This window comes from Acomys russatus, chromosome 4, assembly GCF_903995435.1.
Source record: "Acomys russatus chromosome 4, mAcoRus1.1, whole genome shotgun sequence".
NCBI lineage: Eukaryota > Metazoa > Chordata > Mammalia > Rodentia > Muridae > Acomys > Acomys russatus.
Window position 1 is genome coordinate 50,057,366 of NC_067140.1, and position 19,117 is coordinate 50,076,482.

Below are 19,117 nucleotides of genomic sequence, written 5' to 3' on the forward strand. Positions count from 1 at the left end.
AGTAGAATTGCTTTTTCCCTCTGGTCTGTAACTGCATTTTTTTTAGCATCTGCATTTGTCAGGGCTCTTTAGAGAAATGGAACTGATAGAGTACACACACACACACACACACACACACACACACACACATGTCTATATATACATATGTATTAGATTTATTAGAGTAACTTACAGGTTATAGCCCTGCTCCTGATGTCAAGTCCAAATATCAAGTAGTTATTTAGCCCGTGAGACTGGTTACTTTAATATATGCTGCACTCTTGAAGAAATAGGCTCTAATGCCAGGGAAGGAGTGAACTTGCTGGAGAATGAGGGCAAGCAGGCAAAGAACAAGAGCTTCCTTCTTCAATATAGGCTGGCACCAGAAAGTATGGTTCAGCTCTGAGGTACATCTTCCTACCTCAAAAGACCTAGATTTAGGGTGGATCTTCCCACCTCAGATGACTCTATCAAAAATCCCTCACAGGTGTACTCAGCAGCTCAGGGTGACAACCAAGAGTAGCCATCACACATTGCTTTAGCATTTTATCCATATTACCTTAGTACTTTAGCAGCCTATATCAGCCCCAGCCTCCAAACCATAATCCTGTTTTCTATTGTGCTTTTGGTGGCAAATTTCCTCTCACAAAGCCCAATATATATTTATCTGCATGGAAAGGGCCTCATAGTATAGTCAGATGTTATTAAGTAGCCAGTGAAGATTTCTTGTGCTTATGGAGAAGAAGAGGACCTCAGGAAAATATGGAAATACAGAGGGTTTTAGGAGCAATCATTAGTCTATCAAAAAGAACACCTTCAGCCGACTTGAAGGAGAAACAGAAGCTAGTAAGGGGGTCTCTAATTAGGAGAAGACCCTTGGAATCACCAAAGAGTATTGTGGAACTATGAGCCCCTTGACTGAGTCTGGATCCAATGGGATCGGTGCATGGAGCCTGTGGTCTTATGAACAGCCTCCAGAGTATCTTCTGTGCGTGACTAGAACTTGATAAATGCCTTTACTCTGACTACCTTTAATATGAGACATAAACATTTGGGAACACCTCCCCGGTGGCTATTTTGCCAATTCTTGAAGGAACTAAGCAGTATATTTCTTAAATTAGTTGTATGCCCAAGAACTCAAGTGCAAAGTCTACATGATTTTCATTTTCTCTGTAGCACCTCCTATTTCCTTCTATACAACAGGTTCATTTCAAAGTGATTATGAGATTTATGTCTGTGGCTGATAAGTGAGGCATCTTAGTTACATTGCTTTTGGTGGTAGAATACCTCAAGTCCCATTCAGATTGTTTCTGCACAATGATATACAACGTTAATAAATACGCCATGAAGAACAGACATGACCAGAACAAGAAAGACCAACTGTTGGGGTGAAATAATCCCCAACTCTGTTCTTGACTGCAGTGCTTTCAATTTGTTTGTTTTTTTTTTTTTTAATAAAAAACAAAAATAAAAGAAGGAAATGAAAATCCTTGGGATCCATTGCTGTTCCAATCCTCAAACTCCTTTGGCGCTCAAAGCAGGACCATAGTGAATGTCTGTCCACACTCTGTTTTTCTACCTTGGCAGGGACTGATGGAAACCCAAAGTAAGTCTTCATTCAGCCAGAATGTTTCTAACGCACTTAGGTGTGGGATTCCTGACAGCTCCCACCAAGGGCTGGTATACAACAGAGGGCTACCGAGAAAGTATGATTTGAGGGGCTCCGGGATGGCTCTCTGCTCTAGACAATCTCATCACCTTTTCTTTTTTTAATTGTTTCAGCCACTGCACAGTCTGTGTCCATTCTAGTCTTTGGTGAGACTCGGTAGGCGGTAGGGGTTTCAAAACTGGAAGGCGGGGAGTCAGTATCTGCAAGCACATGCCTGTCTTCGGTATCAGAATCGGGATTGTCTTCCAGAGGCTGCCTGTTCCCTTTCAGTGTGATCTGTAAACTGATGACACAGCGTCCTTCACTTCCAAGCCGCCTCCCAAGAGAGCAAATGCGGCCCGCTGGTGCCCTTCACTCTGCACCTACATCTCTGGGTCGGCTGGGGTGCTATGTCTGCCAAGTGCAGAGTGATTGGCTTTAACTGATGATGCATTCCAGGGCGGGTCTAGCCTCACGCCGCTTCCACTCCCCTGTGGCCTGAGCAAGAAGCTCTGCCAACTGAAGCAGCCTGTGTTCTGCAATTAATCACCCCAAGTCAGAGTGTGTTTAGGTACTATCAGCTATAACCCTTGAGAGCTACGAAGTGGCTGATTTGTATAGCTGTTGAAATCCAGGACATGTGAGGACACCCATAGTTGTAAGTAGATATCTTTCTTAGGCACAGAGTAGGGGAAATGTCACATTTCAGGAAGTAGAAATCATAAGCTAATTCATCACAGTATAACTTTTAAGGGAGAAACCCTAAGGTGTTAGTTAAGTCTTCTAATCCTAGGATCTGTGCTGCCTTCCTGCTGCTTCCTGCTGTCTAGTGGGGTGAACCTCCGGCCCATGGGAAGAAAGGGAGGAGGGCTGCGGTGAGGGGCATGGGTCAGACTCCAAGGAGAGAGTGGAGCGGCCCCCATTGGCCCACCTGTGATAAATGGGTTGGAGTCACTCATTTCATATTCTTCTCCATGGCTTTTTCCTCCATATTTTACCTTTTTTCCCTTTGTAAATAACCCAGAAACTAGTCTGAGATGTCCTTACCCACTGCTGCAGCGAAGAAGTTTCCTTTTCTGCAGCAGTGTTAATGGATTGGGTCTTTTTTTGTTGTTTGGTTGTGTGTGTGTGTGTGTGTGTGTGTGTGTGTGTGTGTGTGTGTGTGTTTTCTTTTTTACTGACTGTGAAGAGTGACCTTAGTTATTTCCTTGACTTTCATCACTATTAATCACATGCTGTGTATGGTTCTACCATTAAGCATCCAGAAATGCCTAGGGAGAGAATTCAGTCAAGACCGATAAAGTGATAATGTTTCCCACAGCCCCCGTTGGTCTCGGGGAGTAGTGGAAGGTCACTTATTTAGAATCATGCCTGGACACTAGCTCAGTTTCCCCAAACCATGAAGAGCCAACTTCATTCAGCACCCTGGAGACAGTACTTTGTGGATGGATTCTTGAGGGTTGTCCTAAGACCTGAACCAGTTCCACAAGGCCAAGCCAGCAGAGCTGTCTAATACCTAGCCTGTGGAAGATAGATGCAAGGCCAAAAGAGACATCTATAACGTCCTCAAAGCCCACTGAAACAGCCTCCATAATGATAATTCCATTTCTGCTTCATGGAATCCTATGGAAGGTACTATCAAAATGCCATTACTGGTCTTCTCTAAGGCGCCATTGCATCATTCACATCCAGTGCCTATATCCAAACTCCACCCAGGTGGCTCTAGTGTGACACCAAGGTTGTGTGCACTTCCGCAGGCATGAGCATCAGACACAAATGCCTTTCTTGCGCATGTGTTTTCTCTCAGCACACACTGGCAGCCATGTCAGTTGGCTAGAGCCTGCAGTAGCTCCTGAGGGGCTATATGTATCACAGTGAAAAACAAGAAAAGATAGTAGGATTTCCAGAAGTTTTTCTAAAGCATTTATGTACAGAAATTGCAGCTTTTTCTTTCTCTAGGGTATTCGTGGTGGAATGTTTTCCCCAGTGTTTAAATTTACATTTGGAGAGCTCAGCATATAACCAGGGAAGTGAAATCTAGGTGCTTTTAACTACCAGCAATCACGAGCAACTATGAGTGATATCCTAAAGTAAATGTTTAGGCCAGAAACAAAAATAGAACCCACATCTCAGCCAAGAATAAAGACAGCTCCCTAAGTAATTGATTCAAGGAGGAGGTTGAACATTTGTACAGCTAGACATTGTCTAGACAGCCTATTCTCCTGGTTAAATGCAAAAAGAAAAGAATGTCTTACGTCCTGGGTAAGGTAGGAAACACCTGAGCTGGGACAGTGAAATGACTCCTCTAATATCAGCCCCCCTGTGGGTAAACTACGATGTATACCTTTAGGGATGCTTATAAGTATACGTAAGTCGGCAATGTATAAGTATTTAGCACATGTTAGGTGCCCTGAAGACCCTTTCTCTTACATATTTAGGACTCGTTGGGTTAACCAGTAGCTAAAACTGGACTCCTAAATGTGCATATGCTTTCCCCAAAAGTTGATGCATGAAATAAGTCTCCTAGTAAGTCTTCACTAAACTTTTAAACTGATTAAAGTGGAAGACGTTTGTCCTTCAGCTGTGTGCTAAGAGCTGATTGTGCAGACACCGGCTAGATACTGAAATAGAGAGGGGCCTGGGCATACAGAAGGTTTGTTGATTTCCTCCTGCAGTTCTGGGGGGGGTGAATAGAAATAAGACACCTAGCTCTCAGACGAAGAGCCTTAATTACATTAAGAAAGGCACAAAGTACCTTTTCCATTGAGAAGAGAAGGCATTTGAACGCATGGGAATGAGCAAGCAAGAATGGTGCCTGATGTGGCTGGCATGTAGAGCCAACTGATGGAGGTAGCCATGTGCAAAACTTTCTTTAGTTTTCACATCAAAGAGTATTGTTTAGTTGTACTATCATACCCACTTTTAACAGATGGGAAAACTGAGGCCAGGGGGGTTAAGTGACTTATCCAAGAACATTGACCTAAATTGAACTGGCATATTGTTCACATGAAAACAGGTCTGAATCTAAAAAGTAACTAAACTGCAAATGAAATTTATGACAGACAGAGGTGTTTTGACTGCTGAGCTAAAGACTTTGAATCATATTCTAGAGTTCAAAGATTGGTAAGTTGTAGCCTATGAGCCAAGTCTGATTTACTCCCAGTGCTTGTGAATAAAGAGTATTATTAAACCCTAGCATTGCCTGACCCCTCTCCCCAGCGTGTGTCATCATCAGTCTACAATAACGGTACTAATAATCTGCAGCATAACATCCAGCCCCACAGCCTGAAGTAGTTCCTCTCTTGCCCTTCATGGAGAATGTTGCTCTAGCTAGGTGGGCATCATTGGAAAGTGCTGGAGAAGCATGTTCTCAGAGGTGTGCATCAGACATTATTAACGGGGGCCATCTTAAGCTGTAGGATGGCTTGAAAGGAGCTAGGTTATTGTAACACTGCTTCCATTGTCTGGGCTCTCATCCTTTCTCATCTGGTCTTCCACCATAGCCTTTCCCCAAGTCTCCTTGCCCAAACTTCAAGAATTTCAGAGGCCAGGCTGGTAGCAAATGTGGGTGAAATGTGCTAAGTGCTAGGAAGCCAAACAGTGCAAGGAAGTTAGCAGAGAGCGCTGGTCAGTACTTGGCCTCCAGCTGAGTCTGTGGTGGGAGTGGTAGGAAGTGCCACAGTCTCATTTGGTCCCACTGTACCTGATGTTCACTGTGTAGTGCTGGCCCTTTCAAAGACTGTGGACTCCACTGTTGAGGATATACAGAGACTCTAGTAAGAATTTTCCAGTTTGCTTTGTACAGGATCCATCTTGAACGCTGCGAGGTAAGGAGCTCTTGCATAATACCCCCATCATTTTTTCTCTCTTTTGTCATTTACTTTCAGTTTGCATGTGCACTTTATGAGAGCATGCATATACATGCATGGCTGAGTGTGTGTTCATGTGAACGTGGAGGCCACGGGTCTGCACCAAGTTTATTTTCTCAATCATTCACTCTCTGGCTTAGTTGTCAAGACAAGGTCTTCTTTCACTCGCCAGTTGGCTATGCTGGATAGCCACTGAGGTCCAGAGATCTTCCTGTCTCTATTGACAACCCCAGCACTATAGTTTTAGGCACGTGCCACCACTACTGGCATATAGGTAGCCATACCTATAGTCACCCTATCATTTGTGCCCTCTCAGAAGTCCTTCATCACCATTCTTGATACCTGAATTGTTGTAACTTAAAGACTAATTGCAATCATTTATCATCTATTAGTCACTTACTATATGTCAGGTACCATGCAAGATGCCGAAGATAGAGACAATGAAATTATTATCTCCCACTTTGGGAAGTTCCAATCTGGTATGGTGGGGAGGTAGTTAAAAGTGATAGCAGCACAGTAAGATATACGACCCTTGAAAGCTGGTGCCAGAGGAGCAGACAGAATCCACTCTACCCAAATAAATGTTCCTTTATGTAACTGGCTCCCAGTAGAGTGTTGCAGTGGGCACAGGGTTGCAAATTAGTTCCCAGTCCCTGGTGATTTTTTTAACGTACACAACAATTTCCAAAATTCCAATTCCCTGATATCCAGAAGACCCAAAGAGTGAGGTCACAGGGCACCCAAGACACTGAGGTAGGAGTATATTGGTAGAAGAAGCCAGGTAAAAAGCCAACTCAACTGCAAAAGCAGGGGCCATAATTGACCAGTAGGAAGGAATTATTAAAGAAAAAAACCAAGCCAAGAGTGTCCCTTCAAGTTAGGGACCCTAAGGTAGATGATAATTGCTCTTTGAACAGAATCCTAGCTGGAAGAACTCAGAAAGAACACAAGCTGAGGGCTCATCTGCGTCTTTATCATCTAACCTGGGAAACCTCTCCTAATGGTCATTTCCCAGTGCAGTCTGGCCTGGATTTGGTCTATTTGATGCATTCTGTTCTTGGATGTATATATCAGTCACAGTTGTCTCCTCAAGTGGGAGGTTTTAGTGGGCAGTACGGAGTATACACTCAGACCTGTCACAGTGTTCTGTGGGCAGCTTTGCAAAAGTATTTCTTCTTGGGTTCTAGAACATATTGCTCCTCCTTGTTTCATTTTCATTTTTGTTAACTTTCTGACGTACCAGTTAGCACCTTGGCCTCATTGGAACTGCATTCTGCATGTGGGCAGGAAGACTGGATTGGTTGCATATATGTTCCAAACAGTTGTGTGAAGTCCTCTAAGAATCAAACCACTCAGCCATTTGTAGATGACAACAAGTACACAGTTAAGATGAAGTGAAACGGATTTTGTTTGTTTGTTTGTTTGTTGGGGTTTTTTGGAACCCTTGAAGAAACAAATGCTAAATTTTAAATGTCTGTGAATCAGTCAGTCTTTAAGTAGTTTGTAAAGTAGAGGTTTTGAGAACAATTTAAAAGTAAAAGTGCATGCTTTCATCTCCTAGACCAGCAGTTCTCAACCTGTGGCTTTTGACCCCTTTCAACAGGGCGGTGTTCGCCTAAGACCATCAGAAAACACAGATGTTTCCATTACAATTCATACATAACAGTACCAAAATGACAGTTATGAAGTAGCAACAAAAATAATTTTTGTCTTTAGGGGTCATTACCCCTATATTAAAGGGTCAGAGCATTAGGAAGGTTGAAAACCACTGACCTAGAATTACATATTTTCTAAAAGCTGTAAAATATAAGTACTATTAGTGCTGTGCATTCAAGACAGAATTCTACTTAGTTCTTCTTAGTCCCATTCTGTCCCCTGTTTTTATACCAATCACCTCTCAATAATTTAGTATCTTTCCAGCCTCTTTTGGATACTGTTATGTGTGTTGACTCTATTGATGACATTATAATTATTTTCATGTGCCTATTGACAATTTATATGCCATTTTTGAAGAAATGTTTGTTTGAATACCTGCCTGTTGTATGGAGAGAATAATTTATCTTTAAAAATAACATCTTTATTAATTCTTGGAAAATTTAGAACAAAATATCTTGATCTTTTTCACCTACCACCTATCCCTGTGTCCTCATGTTTGTTTGTTTGTTTGTTTGTTTGTTTGTTTGTTTGTTTTTAGAAGAAATGCCTTGTCAGCAGATGTCCTAGCCCTCTGGCTCTTAAAAGCTTTCTGCCCCCTTTTCCCTGATGTTCCCTGAACTTTAAGTATCGATTGTTTTGTAAATATATTTATTTATGTTAAATTAAATACATTAACATATTTATTAACTGTAGTGGGCACAGTAATTCATCTTTTTGTCTGCGTTATAAGTATTTATATATTCATATATACATATACATATACACATATATTTCTGGACAAAAAACCCACATCAGATATATGGTCTGCAGTTTTTCTTTCCATTTTTTAGGTAGCTTTTTTCACTTTATTGCAGGGAATTTATAAATTTGATACTTAGAGTGTTCATGTGTTTTCTCAAAGTTTTAATTTCCCAAAACTGCCTCAGCATCATCTCCTGTGCCGATGATAGGCCGGAGCACACTGAGCGGAGGAGGCCCATGCACACAGAACTCTCTTCATCGCTAACTGCTGTGTAGCTCACCAATGCGCAGCCTCCCCCAGTCATCTCAGCGGGCTCTCCAGTGAAACCTGAGATGCAGTTGAGCAGGGAAGCAGAATAACAGGAATTTGAACGTAACAGCAGAAAACTCAGAAACTCATCCGGCTGTAGTTGCACGTCACATAATGTCACTCTGGCCAACAGCAGACCACACGAACAACAGTACCAGGAAAAGTATGATGGAGGGGAAAATGCTGTGTCTGATATTTCCAATGTACCTTTGTTTTGGTATGTTTAAATATGCAAGAGCTTAACAGTGTGTCACAGATGCCTGCAGGATTCAATGTGGTAACATACCTATGGGGTTATGCTGTAGGTGCTGTTATGGGCTTTCCCAGTGGGCTTTATGACTATTCACTGGCTGTCTCTGTGAAAAAAAAAAATTTCAAACGGCATTTCTCAGAATGTATCCTCATAGTCAGGTGACATTTAATGGATCTTCAGAATACTGCACACTGAGATTTACATTCAAAAGTATGAGGATTTCTGTTTAACTCAACCCCTTCCCTCTTCTTCTTTTTCTCCTCTTCCTTCCTTTTCATCCCTCCCATCCCGTTTCTGTTTCAGATTGAAAATGGCTCAGGCATCTGTCAGCAAACTGACGTCAGAGAAGAAAGTGGAGACAAAGAAAATCAACCCCACCGCTAGTCTGGTAAGCCACATTTTTTTTTTTTTTTTTTTTTTTTTTTTTTTTTTACTGTACACTCTAGATTTTTTTCATTATAGGTGGAGTACACTCCTAAGAGTCTGAATTCAAAGGACAAAATTCAGGGAAGAAATGGGATATTGGTAGCCTTCTTCACATCCTAATACCATGTGGTTCCAAAAAAAAAAAAAAAAAAAAAAAAAAAAAAAAAAAAAAAAAAAAAAAAACTAGGCGTGAACGGACAAAAAGCATGGTTTCGTATGTTTCTACTGCAACCCTACAGAGGTCACCTGCGAAAAAGCAAATTGTGTCACTTGGATTTCATATCCACAGCCTCTCTTTTCCTCTTATCTCCAGGTGCCTTCCTCCTGAAAGGTTCCTGAGTATTTGCCATTGTTCATCCCATTAAAAAAGGAGGCAGGGTGTCCCCTAGGAGTTGTTAAGAGTTGAGGTGCAAAATGGACAGTCTGCCTAATGTCACTTGGCAAAAAGATGACAAAAACCCTGACCAGATGGGAGTGGGGATCTCCTCACCTTTCTTCCTTGCACTGGAAACCAGCCAGTCTCCTCATTCTTTCTTAAGCTTGAGAAAGTTATCCTCTAGAGTGTAGTGTTAAGCAGAGGGCACAATGATTCTCCAGCTGTGTGTCTCAGACTTGTCCTGTGTTTTCCCAAACACTGTAATAAAATACCCCAGCAAAAGCAACTTAAAGGAAAAGAAGGTTTATTTTAGCTCACAATTTGAAGGCACAGTCTATAGCGGTGGTGAAGTCACAGAAGCAGGAGCCTGGGGCATCTAGTCAAGAAGTAGAAAGCAGTGAACCCAGAGCTTAGCTCACTGTCTCCTTTTTATATAGTCCAGAAGCCCAGCCCAGGTTATGGTACCACCCATGGTGGGCAGGCCTTCCTACCTCAGTTATCCTAATCAAGATAATCTGTCATAGGTGTGTCCAGAGGTTAAGTAGCCCCTCACGGAACCACCATAGGCCTGTCTCTCATGTGATTCCAGATCTCGTCAGATCGAAAATGAACATTATCCATCACACAGATATTAGTTACAATTGACACATGATTAGGAACCCAGGATTATTGAGAAGGAGACAGCCTAGGCTTAAATCTCAGCATTGCCCTAAGACCTTAGCAAAGTGACTTTGCTTCATTCTCTTCAAGGAGAAGAAGGCAGTGATGATACCACCTTTAATTTAGGTTTATTTTGAGGAAACTGGGGAAAGGCAGGGAGAGTGCCAGTTACATAATAGAGGTTCAGTAAGGGTCAGCTACTGCTCTTGCTTCCATGAATGAATTCCAGCAGGTTTGGACAGTTTGGTGAGGAACAGAGGGAATGAGACGGTGGGAATGTCTTCCTCCACATTGTGCGGCAGGCTGCTATAATCAGGCAACTGGGAATGGTACTTAGTACAATTATACTCTGCATTTCAGACCAGAATTTAAGAAAGATATCAAAACTTTGAGGGCAAAAAGGAGAAATGACAGTGGTTCTGCTTTTCCCCTTAAACAACAGAAAGAAAGACTGCGTCAGAAGGAAGCCAGCGTGGCCACCAACTAAGAGGAAAACAGAAGGGCAGCGTGAGCGGAGGCGCCTCAGTGCTCCTGCAGACACGAGTGCCAAGGGGAACCTCTGACAGATCTGTCACTCAGAACATTTGCTTTAGGTCTCCTGCCCTGTGCCTTCTTTGAGAAGTCCCTTGTCCACGGGAACAATGCAAAGCTATGTATGGGGCTATTACAGAAATATTTAATAATTCTTATAGAGGTCCAAAGTCCACCCTATAATAAGATCAGAATATAAGCCTTTTTTTCCCCTCCACATTTTATTTAAAGCTGACATTCTAAGCTTTCTAATGTATAATCTTGCCATATAAAAAGAGATATGTCTTTTATGGTAAGAGAACTCAAGCCTTGTTCCTCACTATAGTGATTTTTGTACTGATCTTAATTTTGATCCTGTTCTACCAAGATCCTATGGCATTTTCACAAAAAAAAAAAAATGTTGACCTGCTTTTGAAGAGATTTAATGCTGTATATCTCCCAGACTAGGAAAATGATTTTTGAAGAGGAAGAGGAGGAGGAGGAGGATATGATGAAAAGGAAAGGACTGAAATTTCACATGGGTGGAGAGAGAGCAGTAACTGTGAACCTTATTCTGGAGAAGGCATTAGGACGCTGGGTGTGGACCCCAGCCACGAGACAGACCCACCCAGTTAACCTGCCTTCCTGGCCAGTGGGGAGTCTTTACCAAGTTCTAATAGAAACAGGGTGGGACAGTCTTGGATCAAGAGTACCCCCTTGGGTGAGGAACCAGCTGGTTTCAAATCCATCTTGGACAGCGAACAGATGCTGGGCTGACATGCAGATGAAGTCTGCATCATATTCTACCACTTGTACCCCAGTCTCCTCCACCACCCCCAGCGATTTCCACACAGGACAGCAAATGCTTCTCTCTACCCTTTATCGTGACCTTGGCTCACAAGCATGTGAAGAGGGTAGCCAGGGGCCATTTGCTGTTCAAAAACCTAGGAGCAGAAAAAAGTTCTGTACAATAAAGTGACAACAGGGTGATATGTTGATATAACCTCTGAGGACTGTTGGGGACACCTTGCATTTTCTAACTCCGGCCCTGAAATCACAGAGAAAAGCCACCTTAGGCCTTTTTTTTCTACATTCCCCCCTAAGCCACTACTATTGGAGAGAATAAAACAGGGCCCTGGGAATGAACTGAGGATTGTATTGACGACTGTGGGTTTTAACCCCTGATGCAATGAAAGACTGTGCTTTCTTTTCATGTTGGTGGAGACAATCAGAGTTACTCAGAATCTTGAATTTTTTTTTTTTTTGCTAATCTGGTTACTTCTGGCTGCCGAGTAGGGCCTGCCTCTTGCCTCAGCAACTTTCTAGAACCTTTGAACTTGCCAGATACCTTAAGTGTCTTCCCAGGCTCTGTTTGCCAGTCATCAGCCCCCAGCTCAGGGACACTCTGATAATAGATGCAGGCTAATGAAAGCTGTGCCATAGCCTGGTGTAGGGCAAACCTTAGGAAGCAAGAGTATCTGGCTTCTCATACATTGCAGATGCCATTTCCCATACAGGTGCTAACTGTCTTTCAACAGCAAAGAAGAAAGAGTATGGCCACACAGTTTACTTTAATCAAAATGAAGGGCTGAGACAAGGCAGACAATCACATTAGGAACTTCGCATGACTAGAATGGCTTGTTGTCACTGTTATTTTCCCATTGCTTTTTATTATTGTTTCTCTCCATTCTCACTGTAACTATGAGGAAGAGCAAGAGTCTTAACCAACAAGGCAAATCCCACACACATACTCCATGGTGTCCTTGTTAGTGTTGAAGTGCAAAAGAGAAATGCAATTTTGTTTATGCCACTGGAATCATCTCAGCATTCTGTGGGAGCTGCATAAGCCTAGGTCTTAATGGATCCTGTGGGTGGGATGATAGGAGCAGAAGGCCAATGCTACCTACCTCAGGTCTCTAAGACGCTCATAGCTCATCACTGTCTCTCTGTCCTTCAAAGACACAGCAGATTCTGCAGGCTGTCAGGGAGATCTTACCATTGGGGGAGGGGGAGGGCTTTGTTTCCTAACATCTGAATTCTATTTTGTAGTACTTACCCTACCTCCTTAAAAAGTCAAAGATAAAACCAGTTGGGATAAGGATGCTTCAGAGATGGCTCAACAGTTAAGAGCACGTACTGTTCTTGTAGGTGGCCCAAGTGCACTCCAGTGCCCATGACAAGTGGCTCACAATTGCCTGTAACTCCATCTTGGGGAATCTGCCATCCCCTTCTGTCCTCCATGGGCACCGGCACTAACATGCACATGTGCACACACATGTATCCACACAGACATACACATATGCATATAATTTAAAAATAGAAATAAATCTTAGTAAAAAAAAAAGTGGGGACGTAATATAACAAGATAAATGGAATAAAACCCAACTAAAATTATAGTTTTGTTCCAAATATCTCATTTTACAAAATAGCTTAAATTGTGTTAAAAATCACTAACAAGGAGTATATATTTTCTTTGATTTTCATTTTCATTTTACTTTGCTCATACTTATCAAAGGAAAAAAATACCAAAAGATGATGGGAAAGCCTATGTTTCCACTGACTTGGCAATCTACAAGTAAGCTTTAGCTTTTGAATCACAAAAACAGGGACTATGAAATCCAAAGTGGTAGCAGTCCTAAGGAAGTATATATGAAACTGAATGTGTGTGGTGGCTGGTGGGCGGGAATAAAGCACCTGCCATCCCCACCTGAGCCCGCAGCTTAGGCCAGGGCAATTTTTCTATGGATTTGGAAAGAGTCTAGGATTGTCTTAGGAAACGTAGTTTAGGAAAAGCAACTTAGAGACAGACGCGGCGTCCTAGAGTTGGATGTGTCTGTGTTCTTCCTAAGAACTCCCAGAAGTGGAGCTTATAAATAAATAGAGCATCCAAGGCCTATTCTGCCTTGAGGGATCCTACAGCTAAGTAGGGTAGACTGGATAAAGCAATGAGCTTTCACCATGTCAGCTGCCTCATCTGCACAAGGGAACATGCAGTGCAGCTGAGACAAGTCTGTTCAGAAACTGGTAGTGTTGCAAAAGAACAGATTGGTTTGTTGTTGTTGTTGTTGTTGTTGTTTTTTAGCTCCCATGAAAGGCAGGCAATGTCAGATATGTTTTCGTCTTCCAGGTATAGAAAAGAAAATCCAAGTGCTTAGAAGCCATGTCCCATACAGAATTGACTTAACGCACCTCCCAAAACTCAACTTGCAAAGCTCTTCCTCCCATAGAGTCCTGCAGGTGTTCTCAATGCCGGTGACAACTGGATCCAGGCACAACCAGGCCCAGTTACACAACTGTATAGGACCAAGAGGCAGGCTTTGTGTCATTCCTGCTTCCCTGTCAGCTGCTGACCTTGCTAGGCGCCCTTCTTAGTTTCTGCACTCCTCACTTCGCTCCACAAGGATGGGCGATCTACCAAGCTCCCTCAAGATGATGCTCTGCCAGGAAGTGGTGAATTTGAAAGAGTTTCAGCACGTTTCACATGAAGCCAGTTCAGTAGCCTTATTTGCTCCCAAACACTGTCTTATATCACATTTTGGGAGTTTTAATGCTTGACAGCTTTTACCCGGAAACATGGAGACATTGAAGCAGTAGCTCGCTGACTGGGTCTCCTCAGCGGGCATGAGGTTTCTACCAAAAGAATGACTCAAAAAGCAAAGGAATCCCAATAGGATGTACTCTGGTGCCTTATATTTGACCTTGTCCCCTGGAGGGGGAGACCTGGTGGCACTCAGAGGAAGGATAGCAGGTTACCAAGAAGAGACTTTGATACCCTATGAGCATATAAAGGGGGAGGAAGTCCCTCTCAGGAACAGTCATAGGGGAGGGGAATAAGGAGAAAATGGGAGGGAGGGAAGAATGGGAGGATACAAGGGATGGGATAACCATTGAGATGTAACAAGAATAAATTAATTTTTAAAAAAAAAAAGCAAAGGAAGCCACATGCTGGCCTCCGTTCCCCACCCATCGCAGCTCGTCTCCAAACACCCAATGGATGACCAGTGCCACAAGGCCCTTTTATTTCTCTGCTTTTCTCTTTCCTTCAGTATGTAACTCACATGAACCCCGCATTTTATTCCATAGTTTTGCTGTCAAATAGTTGGTCTTGAGGAGATTCACCTAACCTCAGTTAATTTGTTTGTTTGTTTGTTTTTAAGTAACAGACCAAGCCAACATACCCCATACTCTGCATACTTTGTGCTACAAACGTCATGTGCCCTCAGATAATTGTATAATTTTTTTTGTCTTAAGTATGACAAGGAACCCCCGGACACTGATCCAGCTGCTTCCATAGTTCCATGCTATTTCTCATGGTTCGTGTGAAACACGGTAGCCCTGGGCAGCCAATACACAAATGAGTCAGTGTGCTCAAGCAGAAAGGAACACCCCAAGGATTTGACAGGGAATGAACAGGCGCTAGCACATTAGGAATGTCACCTGGGCTGAATGTCACCTTAAGAATATCTTGTGCCCTCCACCTCTGAGGCTGTAAACATGTCTTAGAAGAGCCATCCAATAAATAGTGGGAGTTTCCAGTCCATATTTCTCAAACAGAGGCCAACCCTGTAGACTACTGAGAACCCAGGGAGGTTACTCTGTTTCCCCATAGCATTGCTGGTAAATGATCAGATGAGCCACTCTGGGCTGGAGAGATGGCTCAGCAGTCAAAGGCTAGCCTCACAACCAAAAATATAAGAAATGAGCAATTCTGGGGATTCATCTATCGGGGGTATGAATAGGACCACTCAGTATGCACAGATTACACTGCTCTTCTGTTGAAGGGCCCAGAAGTATTTAGAGAACTACAAATAACTTTTTCCCCTCTTTTTAAGAAAGATAAACTCATTTTTATTTTATGTGGATGACTGTTTTCTTCCATGCATGTATGTGCACCACCTGTATCCCTGGTGCTGGCAGAAGCCAGAAGGAGGCTGTTAGATGCCCTGGAACTGGAGGAGTCATCAACAGTTGTGTGCCACCATGTGGGTACTAGGAACTGAACCCGGATCCTCTGTAAGAGCAGCAAGGACTGCTAGCCACTGACCCATGTGTCCAGCCTCCTTTTCCTATCATCTATCTCCAGATAGAACCTTGGTTTTCAAGCCTGGCCGTCAGTCTCTCTAGTGGTTCTCATAGATCTTGGAAGGCATGCGTTACTCTTGGAAACAAACCCCATAAGAAGAAAGACTTGAAAGTGATTCTGTCTGCAGTGATTCAAGTAGGATTTGTGGGGTCTACCAAAGGCATGGGTATCTTCCAAAATCAATAGTTTTGTAATTCTACTATAAAGCTTCCTAAGATACAAATGCCTACTCCTACTGTCCTACTGACCGCTGGGTGTGTAGTCTTTGAGGGGTATGTGCTTTCAGGGGAAAGGATTTCCCTTTAAGGGAACAAGCTACGATACTCTCTGAAAGGCAGAACGCTTACAAATTAGACACTGGATGTTTTTTAAGAACCTTTAGTGGAAGCATGTCATCAATTCTTCACAGTCTTTTCCAGTCTTTGAATTATAATCCAGACTAGTGTGGGAAGCAGTCCCCCTGGACTTTGATTTACGGATCGTGTTTTGGCCTGGAAAATAAACATTGGCCTGCATGTCTAGAAACTCCCTGAAATCAGTTAGCATCCTAATACAAGTCAGATGCTACAGAAATCTAAATCACTTCAAGTCATTTATAGTTTGGCTTGCTTTGGTTTCATTTTCTTAGCACCACCTGGGACCATGGAGGCTGCTTCCTAAGACTCGCATGACCTTTGCAGTGTCTCCTGTCCACCTTCTGAGATCTCACGCAGTATTGGGATGACAGGAAAACCAGGGCACAGGCGAGAAGAAAAATTTAACAAATCCAGTGCAGTGTTTCGCACGACTTTTGCTATCATAGCGCCAGGGGCAGCTTTTAATAGAAAGTAAAGTCATTTATATTAGGAAAAAAGGAGTGTCCCATATGTTATTATAACTCAGTGACAGACTCTGTGCTGCAAATGCAGCTACTCCAATGAAACTGGCCCATGCCGAGTGACTTCCAGTTTCAGATTCTGTTACTAGTGTCACTTGCCCATGGGCCTGACTGTTCCCTCTAAGCCTCCTCCCAAGCCATCTCAGCACCTGGTGCCATCCAGCTTCCCTGCATTCCGTACTTCATCCTTCACACATCACAGCCCTTCTCTCCCGAAGGGACTTTTGCAGCTTCTACTGGATGCAGCCACTCTACCTCTGCAGCGAAGACACTGAACGCCCCACAGTCCTCTCGCACGAAGCGCTCCAGCGTTCAGAGTTTGCACAGAGCATCACTGTCACCAAGGAGCTGGGGTGAGACACACTGCTGAGAATGCTCCTTGTTAATGTCCCCATCACCTCATCACTTGGGCAAAGAGAGGAAAATCCATAAAAGAGGTGGAAAATGCATTTCATTTTTCATTTTCTACTTTATTAAAAAAAAAAAAAGGTTGAGTGTTCTAGTTCTTGGTTCTTTGTAGGTTTTTAAACTATCTACTTAGAGGACACTTTTGATCCATCGCAGCAGGTCACCAGCTATGACGAGGCTAAATCCTGGACTCTCAGCTTCCTGCGCTGCCAGACAAGTTGAGCTCCGTGCAAACATTTTGAATCATAAGTCTTCTTGCCACTCCATTCTTACTACTGCTCATGACTCAAACATCAGGATGCTGACACTTTGTGGTTATTTTCAGATTAACAGTAACTGTTATGCTCTTACAAGCACTCATAGAAAGTGTAAGCATGGCCTGAATCGTTTACTATTTTTGTCATGGTAAAATTCAGCCTTTCTGTTGAAATATTAGATCACTCTGTAGGTGTAACGCTAACCAATAAAATACACCTTTGGAAATGAGAAGGCACTTTAAAGACATGAAACCTTATATTACATGCTCTTGGATGTTCTTAAACATAATAAGCTAACTGGATTTGGGTATTTTTCCTTTAAGTTAAAAATTATATGTATTTCTAATTTGCATATTTAATTTTGTCAACACTGGGAAATGTTCATGAGTTGAATTTGTAAATGTAATTTGCAACCAAATGAATTATTTATTTTTAAAAAGAAAAAGTGAAGGAACCAATATCAACTTGTACATAATGAAAATATGTGTGTATATATTTTTTCCTTGACACTACTTGATCAGTATATCAAGTGTATTTTTGTACATAATATATATTGATTAGAAAACTTTAGATTGTCTATTGGGAGAAATTCTATCTCTGTGATAGATTATATTTATCCTAATCTATTCATATCCTCTTGACTTGTTTTAAGAGATAGAACTCTATTTTTTTGAATTTCCAGGGAATTGCACTCATGGCTTCCACTTGTAAATACACTAAGGGTATTTTAATAAATCTTGGTTTCATGTCCGTCTGGTGTGTGGTGAGGATTTTGTTTCAGCAGCCACTTGATGCAGTCCTGACTAACTTGCATTACTGGCCATTCACAGTACCTCTACTGAGATGCAAGGGCTAGGGTTCAGTAAGTCCACCATTTAGCTCCTCTCTCCCCATCCACCTCATCAGCAATGAGCAATCTAGCTAAACATTCAAGACTAACAACAGATGGAAACCCAGCCAGACCTTATCCAAAACAGTGCCACAAGAACATAAATTTCTGAAGGAGAGGACACACAGGAACAGGTGGAAAACTATATTCAGGGGAGATGTAATAGAATATAATTACATGTATTCTGGCACCAAGTAGAGGTACAAGTTTTTCTTTTTTAGGCAATGATACAAAGTATAGCAGTGCTTTATAAGCAACATAAAAGTTCATGGTTTAAATTTTTAAAAACACTTCTTTGAAATTGTAATTGGTTTTGATCAACCCATTTGTTCAGCATTACGGTTTTTGTGTTTGCTAAAATATGCCATATGATACACAGTGACATCAATGCACAGATATTAGGATACATCATGACTAAGACATCTTTTAAATTATAGAATCACGGAGCTGTGAAATTCTTGAGACACTGGAGAAAAATCTGTCTCTAGAAAATCCACTGAGGTTCAATGGACTCACTGAAAACTTCGCCCAGAATATGAAATATATAGAGACCAAGACTTGAGTCCTCTGATTGCTGGTCTTTTTTATCTTATTAAGTTGGCCTCCATATGCTCCTTTGTGGACAATCTTCTCCCTAGCCCTAATTCATTTCTTTTTCAGGTGTTTTCCTTCCTTTTTTGCAAGTCTTCCTTCCTTTTACTGTGTATCAGAATATAACTATTTTGTCTCTCTAGTCTTTTTATCTTTTTTTAAATGAGATACATGCTGAGATTCCTTAATAAATATTGGATAAAATAAAGGCTAAATGGATAAATAAGTAAGCAAAATGACCCTAGGTCTTTACTTCAAAAACCTAGCCTGAACTTCTCATCACACAAGAAGGGGTGATGAGCCCCCTGATGTTGTCAGTAACTAAATGAAACTTCTTAGGAGCTTAAAATGGATCTTTCATTGACTTTGACTATCATATACGTGGGTTCTTATGATACAGTATTACTAAGCTTTAAGAAGGGAGGAAATTCCTTTGCTACATCATGGATGAACCTCAACTACAAGATGCTAAGTGATACCAGGTGTGGTGGCTCACTCCTGTAATCCCACCACTCGGGAGGCAGAAGCAAGCAGATCTCTGAGTTCGAGGCCAGCCTGGTCTGCAAAGTGAGTCCAGGACAACC

At 42.2% G+C, this 19,117-nt stretch overlaps 1 protein-coding gene across 2 annotated transcripts in view; it reads left to right on the forward strand.

Moving 5' to 3' along the window:
* Fmn1 (formin 1) overlaps positions 1-10,435 on the forward strand; it is a 295,331-nt gene extending 284,896 nt beyond the window's left edge. For both annotated transcript variants that reach the window (XM_051144337.1, XM_051144336.1), the window contains 2 exons: positions 8,760-8,844; positions 10,361-10,435. In XM_051144337.1, coding sequence (XP_051000294.1) covers positions 8,760-8,844; positions 10,361-10,405 — 130 coding nt within the window. In that variant the 3' untranslated portion in view covers positions 10,406-10,435. The remainder of the gene's footprint in view (positions 1-8,759; positions 8,845-10,360) is intronic.
* Positions 10,436-19,117: the final 8,682 nt, after the last annotated feature.